General features: G+C 42.0%; 2 protein-coding genes across 2 annotated transcripts in view; one reads left to right on the top strand and one right to left on the bottom strand.

Moving 5' to 3' along the window:
- LOC146320656 (ceramide transfer protein-like) overlaps positions 1-13,983 on the top strand; it is a 43,562-nt gene extending 29,579 nt beyond the window's left edge. The window contains exons 16-17 of the mRNA XM_084728988.1: positions 9,732-9,861; positions 11,349-13,983. Of these exons, the coding sequence (XP_084585114.1) occupies positions 9,732-9,861; positions 11,349-11,476 (258 nt within the window). The 3' untranslated portion in view covers positions 11,477-13,983. The remainder of the gene's footprint in view (positions 1-9,731; positions 9,862-11,348) is intronic.
- Positions 13,984-14,890: 907 nt separating this feature from the next.
- Positions 14,891-20,515, bottom strand: part of pip5k1bb (phosphatidylinositol-4-phosphate 5-kinase, type I, beta b) — a 46,878-nt gene continuing 41,253 nt past the window's right edge. The window contains exons 13-15 of the mRNA XM_084728986.1: positions 18,904-19,030; positions 16,335-16,458; positions 14,891-16,189 (exon numbers count right to left, since the gene is read on the bottom strand). Of these exons, the coding sequence (XP_084585112.1) occupies positions 16,187-16,189; positions 16,335-16,458; positions 18,904-19,030 (254 nt within the window). The 3' untranslated portion in view covers positions 14,891-16,186. The remainder of the gene's footprint in view (positions 16,190-16,334; positions 16,459-18,903; positions 19,031-20,515) is intronic.

The raw sequence follows: 20,515 nt of genomic DNA, 5'->3' as shown, positions 1-20,515 counted from the left end.
GGTGATGCTACATTTTGAACGGCGTGACGGTCCGGCGAAGGGTGTCGACGCGAGAGAGCGGCGAAGGACCGCGGCCCGAAAACATGACATATTTAACAGTAACTTCTGTGTGCAAGTTTATATCGGCATGAAATTTCACATGTGTGTGACAGGTCCCGGCCTGAACATATGACATTAATTTCGTTGATGGGCGTGGCCAAACGGCTTGACCACGCCCTTTAAACTTCAGCCCCCCCGCCACGTTTCTTGGACATGAATGAAACTTGGTACACATGTGTATCACACCCAGACGCACAAAAAAGTCTCTTGGAGCTATAGGCCAAACTCAACAGGAAGTTGGCCATTTTGAATTTCCTGGTCATTTTTGGCGTTTCACTTGTCATGCATTTTAACGAACTCCTCCTAGGGGAAGAATCAGAATGGCTTCAAATTCACTGCCTACCTTCTGGACTACACTCTCATCAAAAGTTATTAAAAGATTGTCCTCATGTTGAAGGGCGTGGCCATAGTGTGGCGGCGAATATTGATGTTTCGCCATGAAACAGGAAATGGCTATAACTTTAGTAAAAAGGGTCATATCTGCACCAACATTCACATGTCTGATAATACTCCGGCCCTGAACACACCTATATGAAAATATTCCATATTTCTCATAGCGCCCCCTGTTGGCGACAGGAAATGTCATGTTTTACAGTCTGACGTCCTGCTCCCACCACGTTGATTATATCAAACTCCAATTTGGTCTGAAAAGTCTTAAGACCTTGATGATGGTATATTATGAAGATCAGGACGTCTCGTCAAACGGCGTTGCCCTGGCGGCGTGGCGAAGGTCCATGTTTCGCCATAAAACAGGAAGTTGCTATAACTGGACTGTACATGGTCTGACCTGCCTGAAACGTGACATGCTTATTAAGAGTCCCGGTCTGAACATATGGTATGAGTTTCGTCCATGTCTGTGGCCAAATGGTTTGGCCACGCCCATTAACGCGTTTCGCCAAAACACAGGAAGTGGCTTTAACCTCCCTGTGCTTGGTCAAAACTGCCTGAAATTTTACATGTTCATTAACAGTCCCAGTCTGAACATGTGATATGAGTTTTGTTCATGGGCGTGGTCAAATGGCTCGACCACGCCCTTTGACGTGCGGCGCCGCAAATAGTGAGTTTCGCCGACGTGCACGAAAATTGGTACACATATGTACCACAGGGAGATGAACAAAAAAGTCTCTTGGACCCGTAGGCTAAAGTCAACAGGAAGTCGGCAATTTTGAATTTCGTGCTCAATTTTGGCGTTTTCCACATGACCTCTTTTAATTAATTCCTCCTACAAATATTTTTCAATTGACTTCAACACTGGTGTGGAGCATCTAGACAAGTGTGTGATTAAATCTTATTAAAAGATTTAGTCAGTGTTAAACGCTGTGGCTGTAGCGGGGTGGCGAATTTTGCCGTTTCGCCATGAAACAGGAAATTGCTATAACTTTAATGTAAATGAGCCAATCTGCATCAAACCTCACATGTGTGATAATAAGCATGCCCTATGTAATACTGGGGGCAGGAAATGACAGTAAATTCCTTTAAAAAGTAGTTCATTCAAAAATGAAATTGCACTAAATATCTACTCATTCCTGTGCTGATGTGAGGAGGGATGAAGATCTCCAGTTCACAAGACACTCCCATAGTTTAAGCAGAAAACAGAACTGTAGTCAAATCCAGTGCAACTGAAGTGAAGAGTGATCAGATTTAAAATGAAAAAAAAAATAAACAGAAAAACAACAGAAAATGCCTCCATGCTGCACGAATGCTGTAATCCTGGAAAACACTCAGATAACAGACAGCATTCTTCTCAGAAATAGTGACTTGTTTGGCATACAGTTTAACAAACTTTCAACAGAGAAGAAAATATCTGAAGACTTTCACATAGAAGAGAAACATCATTTCTTTGCTGCAGCTGTATTACTTGGGCTACAGCATGTGTACCAGCTTCAGCTGTGTGCACGCACTTCCAGTCTCAGAGGCTACAGAATTGTCCAATCTGCATCAAACTTAACATGTGTGATAATAGGCATGCCCTGAACACAGATACGTAATACTGGGAGCAGGAAACAACACTGAATTCCTTTAAAAAATAGTTCACCTAAAAATGAAATTGCACTAAATATCTACTCATTCCTGTGCTGATGTGAGGAGGGATGAAGATCTCCAGTTCACAAGACACTCCCATAGTTTAAGCAGAAAACAGAACTGTTGTCAAATCCAGTGCAATTGAAGTGAAGAGTGATCAGTTCTATAATGTAAAAATGAACACAAAAAGCTCACAAAATGTCTCCATGCTGCACGAATGATTTAATCCTGGAAACAACTCAGACAACAGACAGAGTTTTTCTCCGAAACAGTGACCTGTTATGCATAGAGTTTCCTTAGCAAACTTTCAACAAAGAAGAAAATGTCTGAGCACTTGGCCATATAAGACAAACGGTGTTTTTTGGCTGCAGCTGTGCCGCTTGGGATAGAGTTTGTGTTCGTGCTTCAGCCGTGTCCATGCATTTCCAATCTCAGAGGCTACAGCTGACAATGAGGCTGAAAACACGGTGTAAATGGTGTCTTTTTGGGTTACATTTTACTGTCACCTCTTACAGACACTTAAATCACACCACAGGAGCGGTACAGAGACAGTTTGTGGGTTATTTGTGCGCACTTGAGGTTTTCACCCGTCCTCGCATCGGCACGGGGGAGAGTGGGTGTCGAATGCCGTTTGGTTTTCCGGGCTCACTGTGGCTTCGGGGCGACATCAGACGGCCGCAGCCACGCGTAGCCTCTCCGCTCCGGGGCGGGTCCGGCCATCGGGAGGCGGTGGCCGGCCCCCCGAGTGGCGCGGGGGTGCTCGGGCCCGTTCATCGCTGCTTGCAGCTTTAATTAGGGCCCGAGCACCCGCGGTGCGAGGCCCTATTGAAATTGCTCGGATTATTCTTATTATTATTATTATTATTATTATTCTGGCAATAGTAAATCGCATATTTGGAGGCCTTAACATATCCGAAAACTCATGAAATTTGGCGGCCGCGTCAGTCCCGGCGAAAAATTACGTAATTTAAGGGTCTCGCGAATGGGCGGGGCGAAATGGCTCAGTAGCGCCATCTACAGACGAGCCCCGACGGCATGTTTCTCCGACGCGCACGAAACTTGGTACGCAGATAGAACACACCGGGACGCACAAAAAAGCCTCTTGGAGCCATGGGCTAAACCCTACAGGAAGTCGGCCATTTTGGATTTGGCGCCCGTTTTTGGCGTTTTACACGTGTCGTATTTGAACTAACTCCTCCGACACGGTTCGTCATAATGACTTCAAAATCGCTGTGTACCATCTAGACAACTGTGTGATTAAAAGTTGTTAAAAGTTTCACGGCATGTTAAAGTGCCTGGATGTGAGGTGGCGGCGAATTTTGGCGTTTCGCCATGAAACAGGAAATGGCCATAATTTTTGGGGTACATGGTCAGATCTGCACCAAACTTCATGTGTATGATCAGTGTATGGGCCTGAATGGAAATATATGAAAATATTCCATAATTATCATAGCGCCCCCTGCTGGCGACAGGAAATGTCATGTTTTACAGTCTGAGGTCCTGCTCCCACCATGTTGATTATATCAAACTCCAATTTGGTCAGAAAAGCCTTAAGACCTTGATGATGGTACATTATGAAGATCAGGACGTTTCGTCAAACGGCGTTGCCCTGGTGGCGCGGCGAAGGTCCATGTTTCGCCATGGAACAGGAAATGGCTATAACTTTAGTAAAAAAGGTCAGATCTGCACCAAACTTCACATGTCTGATAACAGTCCGGCCCTGAACACACCTATATGAAAATATTCCATAATTCTCATAGCGCCCCCTGTTGGTGACAGGAAATGAAATTATTTACAGTCTGAGGTCTGCTCCCACCACGTTGACTGTATCAAATTCCAATTTGGTCTGAAAAGCCTTAAGACATTGCTGATGCTACATTATGAAGATCAGGATGTCTCGTCAAACGGTGTTGCCCTGGCGGCGTGGCGAAGGTCCATGCTTCGCCATAAAACAGGAATTGCTATAACTGGACTGTACATGATCATATCTGCCTGAAACTTGACATGCTTATTAAGAGTCCCGGTCTGAACATATGGTATGAGTTTCGTCCATGTCTGTGGCCAAATGGCGTGGCCACGCCCATTAACGCGTTTCGCCAAAACACAGGAAGTGCCCTTAACCTCCCTGTGCTTGGTCAAAACTGCCTGAAATTTTACATGTTCATTAACAGTCTCCACCTGAACATGTGATATGAGTTTTGTCCATGGGGGTGGCCAAATGGCTTGACCACGCCCTTTGACGTGCGGCGCTGCAAATAGTGAGTTTTGGCCGACATGCACCAAAATTGGTACACATATGTATCACAGGGAGATGAACAAAAAAGTCTCTTGGACCCATAGGCTAAAGTCAACAGGAAGTCGGCAATTTTGAATTTTGTGCTCAATTTTGGTGTATTCCACAAGACCTATTTTAACTAATTCCTCCTACAAAAATTCTTCAATTGACTTCAACACTGGCCTGGAGCATCTAGACAAGTGTGTGATTAAAACTTATTAAAAGATTTGGTCAGCGTTAAACGCTGTGGCTGTAGCGGGGTGGCGAAGTTTGGCGTTTTGCCATGAAACAGGAAATTGCTATAACTTTAATGTAAATGACACATGAAACATCAAACTTCACATGTGTGATAATAAGCATGCCCTGAACACATCTATGTAATACTGGGGGCAGGAAATGACAGTGAATTCCTTTAAAAAGTACTTCACCCAAAAATGAAATTGCACTCAATAGCTACTCATTCCTGTGCTGATGTGAGGAGGGATGAAGATCTCCAGTTCACAAGACACTCCCATAGTTTAAGCAGAAAACAGCACTGTAGTCAAATCCAGCTCAATTGCAGAGTGATCAGTTTTAAAATGAAAAAAATAAACAGAAAAACAAACAGAAAATGCCTCCATGCTGCACGAATGCCGTAATCCTGGAAGCCACTCAGATAACAGACAGCATTCTTCTCAGAAATAGTGACTTGTTAGGCACACAGTTTAACTAACAAACTTTCAACACAGAAGAAAATGTCTGAAGACTTTCACATAGCAGAGAAACATCATTTCTTTGCTGCAGCTGTATTACTTGGGCTACAGCATATGTACCCACTTCAGCTGTGTGCACGCACTTCCAGTCTCAGAGGCTACAGATTTGTCCAATCTGCATCACACTTAACATGTGTGATAATAGGCATGCCCTGAACACAGCTACGTAATACTGGGAGCAGGAAACAACACTGAATTCCTTTCAAAAGTAGTTCACCTAAAAATGAAATTGCACTCAATATATACTCATTCCTGTGCTGATGTGAGGATGGATGAAGATCTCCAGTACACAAAATACTCCAACAATTTCAACAGAAAACATGATCATAGTGACATCCAGTGCAATTTAAGTGAATAATGATCAGTTTTATAATGTAAAAATGAACACAAACAGCTCACAAAATGTCTCCATGCTGCACGAATGATTTAATCCTGGAAACAACTCAGACAACAGACAGAGTTTTTCTCAGAAACAGTGACTTGTTAGGCACACAGTTTAACTAACAAACTTTGAACAGAAAAGAAAATGTCTGAGCACTTGGACATAGAAGAGAAACACTGTTTTTTGGCTGCAGCTGTGCCGCTTGGGATAGAGCTTCTGTAGAGGCTACAGTTGACAATGAGGCTGAAAACACAGTGTAAATGGTGTCTTTTTGGGTTACATTTTACTGTCACCTCTTACAGACACTTAAATCACAGCACAGGAGCGGTACGGAGACAGTTTGTGGGTTATTTGTGCGCACTTGAGGTTTTGCCCCATCCTTGCATCAGCACGGCGGAGAGTGGGTGTCGAATGCCGTTTGGTTTTCCGGGCTCACTGTGGCTTCGGGGCGACGTCAGACGGTCGCGGCCACGCTTAGCCTCTCCGCTCCGGGGCGGGTCCGGCCATCGGGAGGCGGTGGCCGGCCCCCCGAGTGGCGCGGGGGTGCTCGGGCCCGTTCATCGCTGCTTGCAGCTTTAATTCTTCTTATTATTTTTCCTTTTATCCTAAGGTCGCATTTTTGAGGGCCTAAACGTGCTCAAAAAGTCCCAGTTTTTTGCACACTCGTCAGGTCTTGTGAAAAATTCAATATTTTATGGTCGTTACAAAGGGGCGTGGCAAAATGGCTCAACGGCGCCCCCTAACACTTTTCAAAATCGAAGCCCCCAGCTTTAACTTTGCCCTAGGCGTACGAAATTTGGTACACCTATGTATCATGTCGGGACGGACAAAAAAGCCTCTTGGAGTGACCCCCTAAACCCAACAGGAAGTCGGCCATTTTGAATTGTATTTTCAAATTAAGGTCATTTTTGGCCATTTTCACACGTCGTACTTTAACGAACTCCTCCTACACGATTAATCAGAACGGCTTCAAAATTGCTGGCCACCACCTACACGACTTTGTGATCAAAAGTTGTTAAAAGATTGCGCTATCGTTAAAGTGCCTGACCGTGAGGTGGCGGCGAACTTTGACTTCTCGCCATGAAAAACAAAACTGCTATAACTACACCATAAAAGGTCCAATCTGCACCAAACTTCACATGTTTGATAATAGTCCCGCCCTGAACACACGTATATGAAAATATTCCATAATTGTCACAGTGCCCCCTGGTGGCGACAGGAAATGTCATTTTTTACAGTTTAACGTGCTGTTCCCACCACGTTGACCATATCTGACTCATATTTGGTCAGCTAGGCCTTAACAAGTTGGTAATGCTATATTGTGAAGATTATGATGTATCGTCAAACGGCGTTGCGCCGAGAGCGCGGCGAAGTCGATGTTTCGCCAAAACGCAGAAAAGTGGCCTGAACTTCACTGTCCTTGGTCATATCTGCCTGAAATTTCACATGTGTGTTAATGGTCCAGGTCTGAACATGTGATATGAGTTTCGTTGATGGGCGTGGCCAAATGGCTTGGCCACACCCCTTAAACATCAGCCCCTGCGGCACGTTTCACCGTCATGCACCAAACTTGGTACAGATATGTATCACACCCAGACGCACAAAAAAGCCTCTTGGACCCATTGGCCAAACCCAACAGGAAGTCGGCCATTTTGAATTTTGTGGCCATTTTTGGCGTTTTCAAAGCATTGGAATGTGACGAACTCCTCCTACAGGATTGATCAGAACGGGTTCAAAATCACTGTGTGCCATCTAGACAACATTGTGATCAAAAGGCATTAAAGATTTACGCCCTCGTTGAAGGGTGTGGCCGTCAGGTGGTGGCGAAGTTTGATATCTCGCCATGAAACACGAAATTGCTATAACTTGGGCAGACATGGTCCGATCCCCACCAAACTTCACAAGTGTCATAGAAGTCCCGGTCTGAACACATCCACATGACAAGCAGGAGACATACTCACAGCGCCACCTAGCGGCGACAGGAAGCGACGTCGAATTCCTTAAGGGGACGTCAAAAGGCCGTGACAATCACAGAGCCTCTTCGCCCGGGGCGAATCCTGCCACGAGGCCGCGGCCGCCGGCCCCCCGAGTGGCGCGGGGGTGCTCGGGCCCGTAAAACGCTGCTTGCAGCTTTAATTTTTTATTTATTCACTCCAGTTACATTTTACCAGTGTATCAGGCAACACAACTAGTTATTGTCATTTTACCTTCCTTATACTTTTGAACTGACAATATATGTATTAACCCAGAAAACTACGCCTATATTTAGGGCCCGAGCACCGAACCGGTGCGAGGACCCTATTGAAACTGTAAAAATTATTCTTCTTATTATTTTTCCTTTTATCCTAAGGTCGCATTTTTGAGGGCCTAAACGTGCTCAAAAAGTCCCAGTTTTTTGCACACTCGTCAGGTCTTGTGAAAAATTCAATATTTTATGGTCGTTACAAAGGGGCGTGGCAAAATGGCTCAACGGCGCCCCCTAACACTTTTCAAAATCGAAGCCCCCAGCTTTAACTTTGCCCTAGGCGTACGAAATTTGGTACACCTATGTATCATGTCGGGACGGACAAAAAAGCCTCTTGGAGTGACCCCCTAAACCCAACAGGAAGTCGGCCATTTTGAATTGTATTTTCAAATTAAGGTCATTTTTGGCCATTTTCACACGTCGTACTTTAACGAACTCCTCCTACACGATTAATCAGAACAGCTTCAAAATCACTGTGTACCATCTAGACTACTTTATGATTAAAAGTTATTAAAAGATCGCGCTATCGTTAAAAGGTGTGGCCGTGAGGTGGCGGCGAAATTTGACTTCTCGCCATGAAAAACAAAATTGCTAGAACTTCAGCATAAAAGGTCCAATCTGCACCAAACTTCACATGTTTGATAATAGTCCTGCCCTGAACAGATGTCTATGAAAATATTCCATAATTGTCACAGCGCCCCCTGGTGGCAACAGGAAATGTCATGTTTTACAGTTTGAGGTACTGTTCCCACCACATTCACCATATCTGACTCAAATTTGGTGAGTGAGGCCTTAACAAGTTGGTAATGCTATATTGTGAAGATTATGACGTATCGTCAAACGGCGTTGCGCCGAGAGCGCGGCGAAGTCGATGTTTCGCCAAAACGCAGAAAAGTGGCCTGAACTTCAGTGTCCTTGGTCATATCTGCCTGAAACTTCACATGTGTGTTAATGGTCCAGGTCTGAACATGTGATATGAGTTTTGTTGATGGGTTTGGCCAAATGGCTTGGCCACACCCCTTAAACATCAGCCCCTGTGGCACGTTTCACCGACATGCACGAAACTTGGTACAGATATGTATCACATGCAGACGCACAAAAAAGCCTCTTGGACCCATTGGCCAAACCCAACAGGAAGTCGGCCATTTTGAATTTTGCAGCCATTTTTGGCGTTTTCCACGCATTGGAATGTGAAGAACTCCTCCTACAGGATTGATCAGAACGGGTTCAAAATCACTGTGTACCATCTAGACAACATTGTGATCAAAAGGTATTAAAGATATACGCCCTCGTTGAAGGGTGTGGCCGTCAGGTGGTGGCGAAGTTTGATGTCTCGCCATGAAACACATATTGCTATAACTTGGGCATACATGGTCCGATCCCCACCAAACTTCACAAGTGTCATAGAAGTCCCAGTCTGAACACATCCACGTGACAAGCAGGAGACATTCTCACAGCGCCACCTAGCGGCGACAGGAAGCGACGTCGAATTCCTTAAGGGGACGTCAAAAGGCCCTGACAATCACAGAGCCTCTTCGCCCGGGGCGAATCCTGCCACGAGGCCGCGGCGGCCGGCCCCCCGAGTGGCGCGGGTGTGCGAGGGCCCGTAAAACGCTGCTTGCAGCTTTAATTCTCATTTGATGTTTTGTTTTACAGCAAAATTCGCCTTAAAGTTATTTAAATGGCGGCATTAAGAAGTCTTACATTTAACTCTCTAATGCATGTAGACACCCTGGCACTGTGATTAGATTAAAAATGTATTTGAACCATTACAGCATATAAATACAAATAGTCTTCAGTCAAACGAGGGTTTGTTGTGTGGCCCCATTCATAGATAAATGGAAGAAAGAACAGTTTTGGACTTCTTAGCCTCAGTCACTCTGTCAAATTAGCTCAAGTGAGATTTGTGTGCATCAGTGGGATTTTTTTGCATTTACAATTTTGCTTTAATTTCAGCCCACAAATCGGTGTGTTCGTGCCAAAATCAATGTCGCTATGATCTGCCAAACACTGGTCAGCCCACCTGAGGGTGATAAAGAGATCAGCAGAGACAACATCCTTTGTAAGATCACCTACGTTGCCAATGGTGAGTGCCTCTCCAGCCTGATAATATATACACACATATGTGTGTATATATATATATATATATATATATATAGCTGAAGATATGACAGGAAAGGGGGTAGAGAGAGGGGGAATGACATGCAGTTAATGGGTCACAAGCGGGATTTGAACCAGCGACTGCTGCAGAGGACCAGTAGCCTCAGTACATGGGGCAAACGCTCTACCAACTGAGCTATGGGAGCACCCCTGAGCCTGATAATATTTTGATCTCAGTGTAAATGCCTGAAGCAAGATCAGCAGCCAGCAGAACAAAGCTTCTCAGACATCATCATTTTAACTATAATCTGCCTGCAAGCACCTTAATATTAACATCCAATCTGCTGTATAGGCCAGAAGGAGGTGTTGAGCTGAGGTCTAACCCCTGATCGCTTTGGGTCAGACTGTACTTCTTGTCTGCACACAGTCCATAATGATATAAGTACAACCTGCAGAATTTTCTAGACTGCATTGGAGAAATTAATATTTAACACTGAAGTGTCTGATATGCAGTGACTTTTATCTGCACCAGCACTGTGAGCAAGTTGTTCATGAAAAAAGAAAAAAAAAAAATTCCATTATGTGTGCCAAGGACTTGTTTTTGCGTCATATCAAAAAAGGTATCACATGTTTTTGTTTTGTTTGTTTTTTTATATTAGTATTGAAGTTTAGAAGTCTAGTTTTATGAAGTGTGGAACCCGCAGATCCCACAAATATACTTACATTATATCTCACAGGTGCTCACAGCATATGCAGTTTCAAAAGACAGAAGTATTTATGGAGTTCATGTTTGTCATGAACACACTGTTGGGGGTTAGGGGCACCCTGTCGTCATTTTGAAGGATAGAGATACAGATTTAGCAATCACAGATTTCCTCATGTGCTTTGACAGAAACATATTGTCTTTTTACACAGTATGCAAATTAAGTTCAACTTTCCCCCCAAAAGTGTTTTTTTTTTTGTAAGGTGAGGTTAATTACATAACTAATAATGTTTTGACAAGAAATGTTTTATATTAAATTATCATTCTGAATGACATGCTACTGAATTGCAATTGATTGTTTTACACCTATTTCTTCAAATAACGCAGAACAACCTTGCATCAACCAGTGTTTCTGCTAATTGGCCTTTGTACAGCTGGTAGGTGACACAAGAGCCAGTCTTTGTGCTTACATCTTTGAAACGTCTGGCCAGACTTGCACAGCTTCTTCCCCTCCCCTGACTTCCTGCAGACGAGGAGATTGTGACATAAAGCAGCACAGCAGAAGGAATTCTGAGCCAATTTATTGTTAGAGAAGCCCGGTGGGTCATGGGAGTTCATTTGAAAAAAAAAAAAGAAAGGATCACATCCTCGCCTTTCACTAGAGGGCACCCTAGACCACAGTCTGTAGACTGTGGGTTGATGACTAATAATTATATCATAAGTTAGTGCTACACCCAGTTTCCTGATAATTATCTTCTGTGTGGTTGCAGTAAACCCAGGAGGCTGGGCTCCAGCGTCAGTCCTCAGAGCCGTGGCCAAGAGAGAGTATCCCAAGTTTCTCAAACGCTTCACGTCCTACGTGCAGGAAAAAACTTCTGGGAAGCCCATCCTCTTCTGAACACAAAGAGGTAACCACGAACCCAAACTTATCTCGGTTTACGAGTGAGAAAGCAATTAAAGGTGGAGTAAGCAATTCTGTTTAATTTTCTAATTGATGAGGACTTAACAGTCAGCAATTTTTTAGTAACGCTTTACTTGAAATGATGTGCATAACTACAATGTGCATAATTACACTGTCATTAACATGAAGAAGTCTTTTTGAGTGTTAATAACTGTGGTAATTAAGTGTCTCAGTTATGTTGTCTTTAATACAAAGATGAGTACCACCTCATGTGAGGTCAAGTGAAATTTCTTGACACACTTATTATGGTGTTATGATGGCCAGTGTCAAAACCAACCTCATCTGAATATAATGTCAAACATTTTCTTTACATTTGATAATGTCATGTTGTCATGACAAAGACATTAACAGGTTATGTTGTCCTGATTAATGCCAAGTTGTCATTACAAAGACATCTCAAACAATGTCAGCATGCATTAAAGATGACAATTGACTGAATAACAGCAGTCATAAACATTCATTAAGATCTTGTCCCTTATTTTCATCTCCTTCATGTTAATGAAAGGTGTAATGGCATGGTTATGACTGTAGTGACTTGTCTGTGTCTTTTACAAACCTCTTTAAATAAACAGATGGTTAGAACATTAATTCAACTGTTAATGAATGGGATATATCCTGACTGGTGCTTTATCTGAAATTGTGAACTGAGAAAAAACCCTGTCGACGACATAATCTGGTATTAATTCAGTTTTGTATATGTGTGTATTGATTTTAAGTCTTTCTTCTTGTTTCAGGCTTGTTGGAGGGCAGATGTTGCCCACTGGAGAGGCTCTACTGCTCAGCATCAAACAGACTCTCGATGACTACATGACCCATTCACCTGTCAACTAGAATGTGTTTTCAAACTTACAACATGCAGGACACCATATCATCCAGGATGTCCCACAGGACACCTGCCTGAAGGAGAGACTGGTTTTACGGCTTTAATCCATCAGTAGTTGCCATCCCAGCCACACTGTACTGGCTTAACACCATCTGTTGGTCATGGGTACATTTGTATGTAAATTCAAGAGTTTCCTAAGTGGTTTTCGAATTGTTACCAATTATTTGCTTTTTTTGTAAATTGTTTTGTACATTTCTTATGATTACAAACTTCTTGACTTTTTTGGGTTTGCTTTAATCACTAGTATTACAGCTACTTGTTTTGCTGCTGCTAAAGTAACTACCATGAGAGAGGAAAGTGGATATTGACGAGAAAAGCATTGATGAGGCGTGGTACTGTGTCTCCTCTTTCTTGCCTTCTCCTGTCCCTCTAGTGATGACTCTCTTTGCAGTTTGATGGGGGGGTCATAGCCTAAAGCTTTGAAATCTTTATATTTCTAGATTGTTATAAAGTAGCTTTCGGAGAACACCATGGACACAATGTATTGTACAGAGAAAACCGAATAAGTTTTCAGTTAGTTTACCAATGTGAGAAATGTGAATTGACTGTTAAACGCTTGAATCCGATGACAGTAATGGGCCAAGGAAACCTGAAGTGGGAGATATTGAGCATTTTCTAAGTCTAATTAACACATGTTGAACAATATTTTTGACACAGCTGAACTGATAATCAATTGGATGTCAATGGTTTAGTCGACTGTGGTCTATAGATGCTAAATTGGCAGTCTTTTGTGAGTGTGTCTTTAACCTCCATGTAACGGTTTCTGACAGATATTTGCAAATGGCCAGCCGTAGTGTCTGATATAAAGATTCCTCTCTTTCATTGAGAGATGAGTGGATACATTTTGTACAGCCTTGGTTGTTTTTCAGCATTTTTATCCCCTGATGAGGCAGCGAAAAATGTCTGACTGTCCATTCAAGAGTGTCAGGTTTATAAATCAGCCCTGCTGCTATGTGCAGGATGAAGTAAAAATGTAAAATGTTGAGTAAGATATCATCTACACTTTACACTCTCACTTACACTATTACTTTACATTTCACACGCCACACTACAGTGCAGTGGCCTCCTGCCCTTCGACTGATAAACTACCCCCAGAATGCCTTAGACACCAGGATGAACCCTAATAACATCCTGGTTATCTCTACTGTACAGCCACCAGATGTGCATTTATCAACACTGAAATGAAGGGGGAAAGGGTCAGCATTTCACATCATCTTACCTCAAGATTTAAATTTACTCTAGATTGTGTTTGATGCCATCAAAAGTTTTGCAATCAGTAGATCTGCATGGTTGAAAATTCACCATCAGATTTTTTTTGGTCTAAGGGGTCAGAGGTTAGGAAGGATCCTGGTTAATTGTTTTGCTGATAATTACAACAGCTAGATTCTACAAGCAATGTCAGCTGAAGAATGCATTTAGTGTTTTTAATTTTGATATTTTGTCAGTAATCTACACACTTTGTATATTTCTAAGTTGTACATCAGAAGTGTTATTATTTGCACTAAATGTAATGCAATTTGACAATGTTCTATAAATTAAAATTGTTACACAACAGAAACAAGTGCATTGTGCTATCTTAGTGGCACTACTGTGAAGGTGAAGATAACTTCTCCCAAAACACCTAATCCCTAAACCCCCTATTCCAAATTGTGCGCACATACAACCCCAGTTCCCCCTAGAGAGTTAAGACGTTGTGTAAAATGTAAATAACCACAGAATGCAAGGATTTCCAAAAACTTTTCAACTTGTGTTCAGTTGAATTCAGTACAAAGATGAGCTATTTAATGTTCAAACTGATTAACCTTTTTTTTTTTTTTGTAAATATACACTTATTTTGATTTTAATGCCTGCAACACAAAAAAGTTTGAACAGGGGTAACAGAGGAGTGAGGAAGTGGTGGAATAATCAAAAAACCCCTGTTGGGAACATGTGACAGGTAACAGCTGACAGTATATATATAAAGGGGCATCCACAAGCATGGATTGACACTTGGTAAAGAACTGTGTGGACAAATAATCCAAAACTTTTCTCAACACCTAGCTTCAAGGACTTCAGGGATTTTGCCATCTAAGATCCATAATGTCATTAAAGGATTCAAAGAAAGCAAAGAAATCGCTGCACATTGGAGTCAAAGCTGAAAAACACTGAACATCTGACTTTTGACCAGCACTGAGTTAACACTGCAGTCCACATAACTGTATAAAGGATGCTACATGACTTGGAAACCATTGTTGAGTGTTTACACAATAAAGTTAGAACATTAAATATCTCGTAATACTGTATTCATTTGAATACAGGTCAAAAAGTATTTGCAAATCACTGCATTCTGTTTTTACTTACATTTTATAGAATGTCCCAACTTTTTTGGAAATAGGGTTGTACATATACGGCAGTGTAGATGCAGAATAGATTCACTTCTTCAGGATCCCAGAACTACTTGAGAAGCTAAAGTAGCTGAACAGCAGACAGTGAATTTAAGCAGTTTATTTATAGGAGTCTCTTCTATATATAAATATGCATTGTCTTTACATTCAGCGATTAAAGTCTTTTTCAGCAAATGGTAAAATATTGAGATTTACATAATAAATTATGGTCTCGACCGACGTGTGATCGTGGAATTCAACATTTATAGTTGGATATGGTCTTGATGAAGAGGTATCGGACAGCTTCTAAGTGTAGGATGCATGTCTCAAAACTTCTTGAAGAGGACACACTTATTCAGTATCAAAGGATATCCTGAGTAAAAGCATTTCAGTCGTGACACAAACCTCACAAAACTAGTAGCTCCACGTCAAAAATGATCTACAATGTTCCTTCACTGTCTCTGTACATGTAGTATCAATGACTTACAGAGGTGTGCATTTGTAGAGTAAAAATAAAACAAAAGTGCATATTCACATATCCAAATCTGTGCTTGTGTCAGGCAGCCCACCCACCTAAGCAACTTCTTCAGAGAAAAATATTTCTTATAGTAATCATAACCGATGTCAAAAGTGCCTTTTAATCATGAGCGAGTGCACTGTCCCTCCGCTCTGTGCTTCATCCAAGATCCAGTAACTGTCTTTTCTCACTTTACAGCAGCCCTTCGCCGGGGCTTCAGGTTCCTGTCAGGGCAGCACAAAGAACAGCCCGGATGCGACACGGTGGCCACTTTAACCACGTCACAGTCTGTGTTTGAATCCATCACGTCTGTTCGTGTGAGTCTTTTTTCGTCCGTGCTGGCTGTGGCTACAAGCTGGCTTGTGTCCCGTTCATCGGGGACAAAGATGCCGCCATAGATTCACTGTAAACATTTCTCTTCTGATCAGCAACTAATGCAGTTGCAAACATTGAAAGTCTCTTGTTTCTTTCTGGTCAGCAGAAGAAAAAAAACATTTAAAGAAATGTATTAACCTCTCTTCATATGTATATATAGTTTAGAGCTTTGTGTAGGCCATGAAAACAGTATACATATATAAAACTTAATGGCACTGCATTGACGCATGCTCTAAAAAGCGACACTCAGTTCAGCCTAATGTTCATCACATTACACGATATGTCACATGGTTCCTGCACATGTCCATCGCTGTGAGTCTGTTGGTGTCTTCTTTTAGTCCATCAACCGGTGGAGAATCTCAGTCTTTTTGTGTGTTGGCGATACAAGTGGCAACATGGATCTAGCAGCACTGTAAGTGGAGTCAAAAGGCCAGCAGGGCCCGTCCAATGGAGTGCGGCGATTGTCTTATGATTGGCAGGAGGAAATGAAGGTTGTAAAGCTGCTCTTTTCACTGCAGGGGAGAAGAGAGAAAAGGACGCCTGTTAACGTTGTTTAATAGCAACATCTGTACACCTCCAGAGGACAAAACAACTCACAAATTCCCAGCAATGACCCCAATGTGAGAGTGACCTGAAACAGATGAAGAAACAACTCACCAAGTAGACATCGAGAACAGATCCGTCATCGCGGTCTATATCCACGTCCATGGTGCTCTGCTCAGAAGTGAGGCAGATAGCACTGTCCTCCAGGGTGAACGTGGAGCTGGATGCAACGTCATCTCTGAAACAGGAAAATAATTTTTCTCATTAAACTACGTAATAGATAATCCTGAGAGTTTACTGTACGCGTCAAAGGCAGTTAAAGTAAAGCAGCTGTATAAACAGTGCATGGAAACGGATGAAAAAAAATACTCTCCAGAAACAAATCACACACACTATTGCAGAGACTCTGACATCAAAGAGACAAGGAGATGAACCGACTGCGAGCAGAATGGGAAACCTGTCTGGTGTCGTGCCAGTGGAGGCCTCAGCTCAGAGGCTCAGAGACTCAGAAATGTCTCACAGGAAATGAGCAAAGTCGCTTCAAGACGACGATGATTAAGTCAAAATGAAACCTTTTCTGGCTGAGTACATTCCACAAATAACATAAACACGAGCTTGAGAACTGAATTCTAGAAAATGTAAATAGTTTGGGTTTCAGTTTGAGTGAAGACAACATATCTGTCTCATGATGAGTATTTACAAAGCTTGGTTGGAGCTCAGAGCTCTGTGGATGCATTTCTTAGACAGTGATGCTGCTGTCTGACTTTCAGGTGACCCTGACTGTCTCCACTTCTTTTCCAGTCTCCTGTTGGCTCAAGTCTTAAACTGGAATATTTTTTTCTGATATACCACTGCTCCATAGTAGATATTACATGTGATAGCAAGCACAGCTGGTTAAAGCTGCTCTTTAAGCCCAGTGTCAAGACTTTTTGTGTATGTGTGTGTGTCCATGTGTGTCCAATAAGGACTCATGTGCAAGCAAATGAGCTTCGCTTCTCAAAAACATACTCAATAAAATTTATTCTGAGGCCAAAAAAAGAAAAAAAAAACACCCCCCACTCTAAAATACAGCCTCATTTTCCATTATACCCAGTGCTGGGTTGGGCAGTTTGTGTTTGTTTGCTATTTTATGTTTCAAAATGCAAATGCTATTTTTGTTAGTGTTAGTGTTTGTTCAGAACATGCTGGTTTATGTTGGTAACTGTCATTTTTGTTCTTCTTTACAGTTTTTACCATTAGTGATATTTTCGAGTGCTTGTTCCTGATGTTGATGAGGCTGAAAGCTGCTTCCTGGCTCTCATTCTGATTTTATTTTATTCCATACAACCATCTGTGCAACCCCCAGAAATTAACCTGCAATCCCCTTGGGGGGCCCCTACCCCCAGGTTGAGAACCACTGATCTAGACTGACCATGAGGTGCGATGTTGTTCATCCCTCCTTTTCTTTTACAGTCCTGGTTCAACCACCAGGGGGCAACTTGAGAGCTGCTTATCTTATATGTGCATCAGGTGACTCCCTGATAAATTCAGGAATGTGTTTTTACTCCTTTCTGACATGTGACTCATTATTTTTTGTGTTCAAAGTCAAAATGAAAGCCCGGTAAAGAGAGTGGCCGAGAAGTATGGCTGTAGAGATTTTTTTTCTCTCTCTGTGGATACTCCAGGGCTCCATAGAAGAGAGATATATGTAAATAACAGCTTTGAATTAAAACAATCTAACCCCGATGTACCACAGCATAAGGTGTTACTACTGTAATTGGCAGAGCAGCTGTCAGACAGTGAGTATTGTTGGTGGACATACAGTCCTCGCTGCACTGCTTGTCCTCTTCTGTCACAGTCTTTCTGCAGCATAATGGCACTAAGTAAGACCGTGTCAAAGCCGCTGTTTAAATATTTATGAAAACAGTTGACAGAACAATGTCAGAGCAGCAGCAGGTGACTGATGAGGGGACAAGATCAGGCAAGTCACACAATGGAGCCTCAGAGAGCGAGCTGAACTTGACACTGCCGGACAGACGGAGAGGTGAAAGATGGGAAACACGCAGAGGGCAGAGGACAAAGAGCTCAGAAGCTGGAAGCAAGTTATAAAATGAAACCGTCCTTTATTAACAACCAGACAATGTAGTAAAGTACATTAAAAGTGGGTTAAAGGTGTAATAAAACCTAATTATGTAATACGCTGATTAGTATTTCATAATGTACAGCATCATTGTTTATCAGACTTTGCAATATAAGGTAATAAATCACTTATAAAGGTCTCTGAGTCCACACTGAACTGTTAAAACATTGTGTCAACTATGTAAAAACTGCTGCATTTCTTCTTCTCTGTCTTAAACTGTACCATCCATATATTGTGTAGGAATTGTGTCAGTGTATATGTGTATCGGACGCACGTTGCCAAGCCAGCTGAGTCACCTGCTCCATGACGCACGTCACCAATAAGACCATGTGATGTCAGCGCATAGGTGACAATAACGTGGGAGCATATGAGCGTGTGTGTGTGTGTGTTGGGTGTGGCAAATTTACTTGGCTCCCTTCTCGTCTTCATGGCCGTACTGGTCGCAGTAATCTTGCATCATGGTGTTAAGGTGATTAAGTACACGTTCCAACACTTCATCAACACGAGAGTGTCAAGATATACTGAAAGCAACCAGGAAGAGTTAAAAGGAAGTAGACAGCGTACCTCTCCTCTGTTTGGTTGTCCACATTGACAAAAATGGAGGAGGTGGAGATGGTTCCCATGGAGGAGCCCTCGTAGAAGGACGGGTTGGCGGGGACCAGATCAGGACGCAAGTATGAACCGAAGACAGCTGAGGAGAAAACATTCACATGAATGAGATATCCCTCACTCCAGCCCCTCCAGATTGTAACTCAGTTTTTTTTGTTTTTTTATTTGTAGTCTCAAAGCCCAAGTCGAGATAAAACTTTTTAAAGCTCCAAATCTATATACGGTACAGACATTATACGACATGACCCCAAACAAACTGCAACAGGAACTCTTTCAACTGTTCCTGTCACTTACAACATATTCTTAAGAAACCTAATGTGGAGAAAATATAGACAAATACTGATTGCCCATGTTAAAAAAAAAGTATTTATGCATGTCGTCTTGTCTGATGTCCACACAAAGGGCTCATTGTTGTCCACAATTAACCACAAACCTGCAAATTCATCTCACGCTGCATATGAAGATGATGAAGATGAGCCAGACAACTTACACTGATGATGACCAGCAAATCTTGTGTTTTACTTAAAAGCTAACATGTTTAAGTTTATGGATTTATGGATTGGATTAGTGCCAATTTATGCTGATGTTGTTTTAAATTATTATATTTTGCAGCAAAAAAGTGATACCAGGGTATAGCTCAGAAACACATTTGAACCACCACTTGGATTTCTTCAGACTTTTTATATGTTACAGAAGAAATTTTCATGAGGAATAAACATTTGTTGGCAACACTTTCTGTTGTAATTTGTGTGTTGCACAAATTACAAAACTTCCAGGACATACTGATGACATAAAATCTGCTGAGTTGGTTTATGTTGCAATTTGTGTGAGGTTGGCCCACACTTTTGATTAAAAGGCCTGAACTAACAGACAATATTCATCTTTTCTGAATCTTTTCACAGGCTAATACTCATGATGAGTAAACTAAACTATAAAATCTATGAAGTCCCCCTTTAATTGAAACATGCATAAACAACTAACACAGAATCTCACTGCCATAATTTCTTGGCAGAGCATAAATATCCAATTAGTCAATTTGTATATACTTTTTGTTTTTGTAAGTAGCATTGTTTTGTTTTGTGAGTCACATAAATAGGGCTACAACTGGCATCTTGTTTTACACCTCTGTGTTGTAAAATGAGTAAATGAACCTTGTAACCTGTAATATAATATGATATAACTTTGTATAACTGTATTGATTAAAATGTAAAGCTGACACTGGATCATCCACAGGCCGAGAGGAGAAGGTTATTCTTGTATTTCCATTCTGAGCTTCAAAGTTTAACGACGGAGACGAGGCAGGACATGAGACTTTTGGTAATTGATTAAATTGTTCCAATAAAACTGACAGATTTCTCTGAATCAACCTCATACTTCAAAGTAACAGATTTTCTCTTTCCTCTTCGAGACTGATTTAGCAGCTGTAAAGATACAGTCAGGAAGCATAACAATTGAAATTGCTTTATAGTATGTTGCGTCACAGCTGGACACATCAGTGGGCGAGAGCTCAGTTGTAAAGGGAAAGAGGACACGTGACCTCATGACTTCTCTTTCCGCTCCACGCCTA

Source organism: Lutjanus erythropterus, chromosome 10 (assembly GCF_056507025.1).
Source record: "Lutjanus erythropterus isolate fLutEry1 chromosome 10, fLutEry1.hap2, whole genome shotgun sequence".
Classification (NCBI taxonomy): Eukaryota; Metazoa; Chordata; class Actinopteri; order Lutjaniformes; family Lutjanidae; genus Lutjanus; species Lutjanus erythropterus.
The sequence above is the reverse complement of the archived record's forward strand: the minus strand, read 5'-3'. Positions and strand labels throughout refer to the sequence as shown.